General features: G+C 38.9%; 1 protein-coding gene across 1 annotated transcript in view; it reads left to right on the forward strand.

The window, feature by feature from the left end:
• LOC136037185 (apolipoprotein D-like) overlaps positions 1 to 7,255 on the forward strand; it is a 50,420-nt gene extending 43,165 nt beyond the window's left edge. Inside the window, exon 5 of the mRNA XM_065719742.1 lies at positions 6,968 to 7,255. Coding sequence (XP_065575814.1) covers positions 6,968 to 7,101 — 134 coding nt within the window. The 3' untranslated portion in view covers positions 7,102 to 7,255. The remainder of the gene's footprint in view (positions 1 to 6,967) is intronic.
• Positions 7,256 to 7,575: the final 320 nt, after the last annotated feature.

Raw genomic sequence — 7,575 nt, forward strand, 5'->3', positions numbered from 1 at the left:
GTTGAGCTAAGTAAAGAAATATTCTTGTACAGTATGTCCCTTTTTTACAAGGTTTATAAGCCTAAGCCCCTACAATGCTCCACTTGTCTGGCCCACGGCCACAGCAAAAAACACTGCAAATAGTCCCATCCGTATTGCCTTAAGTATGGGAAAACAGGCCACGCAATTAGTGAATGCCCTAAGTCAGACACTTTCTGCAGAAATTCTAACCGTAAGGAACACACAGCCCTCCAAAAACAATCTTGCCCGGCTCATCAAAAGCGAGTCGTAATCCTTAAAACATCTGATAAAATGAACCTAACATAATCAGTTGTAGCTGCAAGAATCCCTTGGCAACCCACACCCCATCGGCCCAGTAGAAGCCAAGCAACAGTTGCTGTAGAAGATGCAAAGACAGTATCATTTCCAAAAGAGGCAAATAATGTTCATACTCAAGGTTCTAGTCAGTCCCCCTATCCCTTACCTAAGTTTACTTCAACATCCTGCCCTCCAAAAGATTCATCTAAAGGTAGCCAAGAATGGCAAAGGCTTGCAACTTATCTCACAGTCAGTCACTTAATTGGGGTTAGTAATGAAGCTGAAGAAACCAAAAATATTCTCAGGAAGAAAGCTATCACTGAACTCCTAGGTGATGACATCTTACAAACAGCTATAGCTCAATTATCCTCCATGAAAAAGGACATAGATTCCACATCAAAGCTAGTTAAGCCTGTAGACTCAACTGCAAATCAAATTAATACAGGCTCTGACAATGCCACAACCCCCCAAGACGGTAGTCGGTGCCACTGCCCTAGTCAAAGGCAAGACATCTAAGAAAAAAGTGGCAAACTTTGCATCCCAGTCCAATGATATTTCGTCAGCTGAAGAAGATTTCCAATATTCTAATCAAGGAGATGATGAAACTCAGACCACAATGGATATTTAAATGTGTACTATACAAGATTGTACGTTTCTCACGAATTTATCACTGTGCAATAATGTTGTTTTTAACTATTACGATGACCAAAATAATTTGCCCACCAGCCCCTTAGCTAGCCCCAACAGCCCTTTAAACCAAATTAACTGTGAATATCTCGACACTTTTGATTTTGTGAAAAATGTGAAACCTAAGCTAATAGAAGAGACAAAACTTAATGTAATTTGCTTTAACATCAGAAGTATACGGGATAAGTAGGCTAATTTTGAAGACTTAACTTTAATTAATGGTTAGGGGAGAGTCGGGTAAGACGGACCCCATTTTGGTTTTTCGTCTGCGGAAGAGGTTGGAAACAAGCAACGACTGACGAAAGGTGTCTAACTTGTCCCCAAAACATTGTGTTACGTAAAGAAACCTTCTTCACACATAAATCAGCCGTATTTCTGGGCCCAGATAAAAAAAACTGAAGTTGGTCAAAAGGTCCATCTTGCCCACCCCATAGGATAAGACGGACCAGCCCTTTGGGCAAGACGGACCCAATTGCTCAAAAAGATTGATTGTCTCTAAACAATTTTATTTCGAATACTTAAAATACTAGTAGTAAGTAAAAAAGTAAAAAGTTAGCAAATAACTATATTTAAACACTGTACGAGGCCAAATCTACGTGAAAAACGAACTGAGCCGACTGTCTCGTCGTTCCGCCCGAAGGGGTCGGTTTTGGCAGCTTCATGATGACCTCTTCTTTTCGCACGAAGCTCATCTCTTCAGTTGCCGTGAATTTGCTCGATGGAGCTAATCGCTTCCAAAACTGAACTTGGAAACCATCAGATTCACAATCACACACAACTCCAACATAATTCAGGAAGCTCTTCTTGGTCGGCACTTTCACAACCAAGAAATCCCCACTTTTTGGTTCGGTTCCATCAAGAAACTCCTCCTCCTCTGACCCATCCAAATGCAAGCTGTCATCACTTTCATCATTCAGCGCGATATGTTCATCGAAGCTGTCTTCCCCGTTCCCAGGCTGTTTGGAGAGGTTTCTCTTTTCAGGCCGTTTTCTTTGAGCTTTCTTTTCTGATTTTTTTCTTTTCAACTCAAATTCTTCTTCCAGTCTGTTTTTTTCAGGTGTGTTCGTCAGAATTTTGGAATTTGGACTTTTGGACAGTTCTTTTCCTAGACGTTTTTCCGTCTCTTGCATAGAAACTCGCCTTAGGGTGAGGACGAACCGACTCTGGAGTCACTGGCATAGTCGCAGAAATCACTGAGCTACTGGTAGTTGGCAGCTCGTCGTTATTCAAGCTCTCGTCACCAGGGCTGATTGATGGAACTGCAGACTGGCCTGTCATGGGAGACGTCTCTGGTGCTGGTCGGTCTGTCACAAAGGCGCTGAGAAAGTCGTGATCTTGGAAAACGTTCCTATTGAAAGGGTATATTCCTGTTTTTTGGAACCCGCTTAGTACGTTTTCCATGACGAAAGCTATTGGAAAAGCGATTCCAACGAATATTCCGATTTCATAAATGGTAATCCTCCTGTTTGGGTTCGAAATCATCCACGACTTAGCTGCTTCATTGTAGTATCGCTTGAATGGCCCATAAACAGCAACATCAAGAGGCTGCAGCTTGTGACTGCAATGTGGCGGAAGCGTTAAGACGTCAATGCCGTTTTCTCTGCAAAGATTAACCAGGCTCAATGAGACGTGCGAATCACGGTTATCCATAATCAGCAGAAGTCGATTTGTGGGCGAGCAACTGGTTTGGGAGATCAGATGGCGTATCATAACCGGGAAGATTTCGGCTGTCATCCATCCAGACGGCTGGCATTTTCCTGTGCTTCCAGGGGGCGTGCCATTGAGAAAACTTTGAAACCAGTTCACTCGTGGAAAGACAAAGAAAGGGGCTATCGACTGGCCAGCTGCGTTGATACACCCTACGACTGTTACCAGCGTCCCTCGCTCAGCCGAAGTAATGCGTCCAACTTGCTTTGATCCCTTTTCTGCAACCACCTTTGGTGTCTTCTGAACGGTGGTTACTCCAGTCTCGTCAAGATTATATATTCTATTCGGCGGATACTTGTGCTTTATAAGCAGCTCTTCTAAATTATTGAAGAATTCGCTGACATTCGTCCTGTTGAAGCTGGTGGCTCTGGCAAGGCTTGTCGTTTCGGAGGACCTTAGGGAAAGCCCAACACGACTCATAAAGCTATTCATCCAGTCTTTTCCTGCACACTTATTTTCAGTCCAGTTCTTCGGCATATTCTTCCCTTTGGCCTGGGCATATTCATATGCAAGCTGACCTGCTTCCTTTTTCGTAAGTCCATGATGCATGTGCTGTGCCGTGATCATATAGTCCTTCAGAAGTATCTATTCGTTTGCTGAGAACACACTTTTAAAGTTGAAGGTAGTTGCCAACTCCACTGATTGGGGATCTTCTGCCGCGTCGAGTTTTGCAACTGCTCTTCGCACTGTGCTTCGTGGCAAACCAACCTCTTTCGAAACTTTGCGAAGCGGCGAACCAGATTTGACTCGCATAGCAGCTGCTCTCAGTAAGTCCTGGTCGTGGAGACCGCGGGTGGTTTTCCTAGTATACTTTCCCATTCTGCAAAAGAGAGACAGCTTAATATATTTCTAATTGACATGCGGGAACAATAAATGCAACACAATATTCACAAAATATGTAAAAAATAATAACTTCGAAAAAGATCCCAGATGATAGGGGGCAAGACGGACCGGTCCGTCTTACCCGCTGTCTCTGTGGTCCATCTTACCCTTTACCTGCTTTTTCGGAATAGTTAAAAATTATAACATAAGATGGCGCTGCAATGAAAAAAATTAATGTCTCACACACTCTCCTAGACCTCCATATTTGTAAGAAAAATTATCACAGTATAAAACAGAACATTAGAAACATCGGAAAAGAAAAACATTTACCTTAAAAGCCGGTTTCGAGAATGTGAAAACGAATAAAAATATTTTTCTCGAAGACAAGATTGGCTTCAACTCTCAGACTTCGCTCCGAAACTTGCCACTAGATGGCCGTTGTTTCTAGCTCTACAAGTGATAAAAAGGTGACGCTCAAGTTGAGCAATGACAAAAGGTCCGTCTTGCCCCCCAGTCCGTCTTACCAGACTCTCCCCTACTGCCCTTTCGACGTAATTGGAATAACGGAAACGTGGCTTTCAGAAATTGATGATAATAATGAATTTTCTCTCCCTGGCTTTCAAGCTATTCATATTGAAAGAAAATTAAAACCAAGTCCTCTGGCGGCATTTCTCTTTACATCCGGTCAAGTCTGAAATTCACCAGGCTATTAGACTGTGAATCCTTATTCTCGCAACCTATAAATAATAGATGCATTTATTCAATAATCGTAGACATAAGTGTTGACGAGAATTCTTTTATTTTTTTTTTTATTTTATAAACCCCCCTCATTTCCGATACCTTTCTTTTATAATCTGTTTGATGGTTTTTCTAGTTTTATTAATTTCAACTATTTATTCTACGGCCTTTCTGATTCAGGGGTCATTCTTAAAGAGTTGGGACAAAATATAAGCTTTAGCGTAAAGAGTGAGGTATTAACGAGGGGACAAACCCCCTCATATACATAATACAAATATAAGTATACAAAAGTTCGCATTAATTCCACAGAATATCAAATATGGTGAAATCAATAGAAGTTGACACCTTGATGAACCGTCACACAAGTTTTAATTAAAACCGGTATTTTGCCAAATACTGCGAGATCTAGCAAGTGGGATTAAAATTCATACCTCAGACTATCAGGTATGTGAAAATGAAAAATAATTCGATTAGTTTAGATGTTGACACCATGAAAGCTAGTTCAGTACTGAACTAGTACTGAAATATTATTTATGATTTTTGTATTAAATTGATTTATTTTTCGGTTCATCAATTTAAATTAATAATTAAATAAAAAAAAACACGTTTTTTTAAATGAAAGTAAGGAGCAACATTAAAACTTAAAACGAACAGACATTATTCCGTGTATGAAAGGGGCCGTTCTCTTCTCTACGCCCCGCTCTTTACGCTAAGGTTTTTTACTGTTTAATAAAGTAGAATTGAGAGACAGAGTCAAACTTTAAGGTAAAGAGCGGGGTTTCCAAACTGAAATTAAAATACGATTGGATAAATTAAAAAATATTTTTGTGCTGCTAAATAAAATTGATTTGTTTTATTTATTTTCCAAGGTTATATAAATTGAGTAGAGTTTTTGGTAAATAGCTTTTAAGATGTCAAAGTGAAGTTTTAGTAAGAGCGTTGCTAGTTGCTAGCTATTAGAGATTGGAGCAGGGAGCCCAAGTAATTCTGACATGCCTCCTTTACACTCTAATTGAAACAACCTAAATAAATTATGACTTGTACGGTTAAATCCTTACAACCTACAAAATCATCGCTAGGTGAAAAACTTTTCTTGGGAATCTCCCTCAACCATCTCTATTTTCACGTCATTTCCGTCAGATTCCATTATCAGCTCTAGAGTAAAGGAGAAAACCATCCGGCCTTACCAAACAATAACCTTATCTATACTCGACAAACTGGCTCAATCTTAAAAACGGTAATTTCAGGTATTTTGTCTCATTGAAGATATCTCAACAACCTAGTAGCATCACCCTCCTACAAAAGATCGTTTTACTTCCCAAACCTATAACCTAAGCGAGAAAATATAGGCATTTTTAAAAGTTGAGAAATTTACTATTCGTTTGTCCTAGGCACAAAGCAAGAACTGCTTAATTGGCTCGGAAAAAGGAAACAACAACAAGCCACCGTGTGAGGTGGATCCTTAAAACCCAGCTAAAAGAAAGATAGAAGATGTTTATTTAATAGCTACGGCCAGGGGAAAAACAATGAATGTAGATGAATTTGGAGAAGAAACAATGCTAAACCTCTGAGAAGAAAATTTATCTGATAATTAGGACTAGGTAGCCAACATCTTCTCCCTGAGATAAATGACAACCACATTGGTAAGATCCTCACAAGGCAAAGGAACAACAGTAACAAAAAACACACAGACACACACACATTCTCAATTAAACCTTCTTACCTTCCATCTCTAGTCAATGTCCATACGGCCACTCCCATTAGCTTAGCTCAGAATCCTTTGCCATCCAACGTGTCGGTTGAGCAACCGAAGTCTCTGGTTGTGTGGTTATCTCAACCAGGTTTGGGATTTTGAAGAACGGAAACCGTGTTATTAACAGGAAATAATCGTGCTAAAGTAATTATGCAGTACTGGGGTCTTGCCTGAACGGGGAAGGAGGATTCCTATGCACACCAGCCCACCAGGACAATGGGAAAACCAAAAGAGGACAACCACATCTCAAGTTCTGGGTCATTATTTATTAGGCATTTGTAACGCGATTAAATGAGAAAATTTATCTCTCAGGAATTTATATTTGAGAGAACAAAAAATAAGATTTTAGCACATGAAATGATACCAGGTGCCAAGGGGGACTGGCTCGATTAGCCACTAAGCCCCCGACCCTGGAAACAAATCCATATTTGAATTAAAGCAAGACTTGCCCATTGGCATAGTTTAAAATTGCTCGTGGCAACAAAATACAAGGGTCCACGGTATCGATTAGGTTTTACTACAGTCATGTAAAACTATTATTTGAAGTACCCTCGGAATTTGTTAGATATCAAAATGACAACTTTTTGTTGTAGAAAACGGCAAGTCTTCTTGAGCAATATAGATGAAATTTAAGTATCTAATTTGCTTTTTTAGGCAAGAATGAAATATTATTGCCTAATTTTGGCAATAATTTAAGTATCTAGTTAAATACTTTGACAAGATTAAAAAATGTATTTGTATAGCCAAGTGTTCATGAATACAAATAAAAAGAAACTCGAAGTCTTTCTTTCAGTTTTTTGATCTTCTATAAAAGGTATGTAGTTTGGCGTACTAGATTTTTAATTTTGAGAACCGTATGGTAATAGCCTTAAAAATTTTTGTTCTAAAAAGAATATTGGTCATAATGAAATCTCTGTTCCTGCTTTTTCCATCAGTTTAGTAGTATCTATTTATATTTTTCAGAGATTCTATGGATTTTGACAAGAGCTAGAAACCCCTCACAAAGTATTGTAGATGTCGCTTACGAAGCCATTGACGCTAGAGGATTGAATCGAGATAAACTTGGATTTACAGATCAGACAAACTGCTCTCTTTGACAATTGCGGCAAGAGAGTCCAACAAGAATAAGCTTCAATTCTTAAACATAGTAAACTGCTATTACATTTTAGAAATCATGGGTCCATCTGAAAAAAACAAAACAAATTAATTTATCTCTATTTATTAAAATAAAACGCTCGCAATCTGCCTTAATACCCATGGCTGTTCGTTTATATTATTTAGAATAGATGTAGGCTCATAGAAACTGGCGTAGCTGTTACGATCAGTGTAGATAATCGGGCATTGTTCATACTTTCCAAGCAATTATAAAACTGCCCTAAGATCTATATAAAACATGATGATTTATATAGAAAATATTATATTACCGATACAATATGACTACTGCTTGAGCAGTATTGATTGATTGTGCAGTTTGAGGAAACTGTCATCAATATTTCAAAATTTTATTCAAATTTTTCATTCATAGATTTGGCATTTACTTACAAATCACACATAGAAAATTTAAAATCCTA

Source organism: Artemia franciscana, chromosome 16 (genome assembly GCF_032884065.1).
Source record: "Artemia franciscana chromosome 16, ASM3288406v1, whole genome shotgun sequence".
In the NCBI taxonomy this organism is placed as follows: Eukaryota; Metazoa; Arthropoda; class Branchiopoda; order Anostraca; family Artemiidae; genus Artemia; species Artemia franciscana.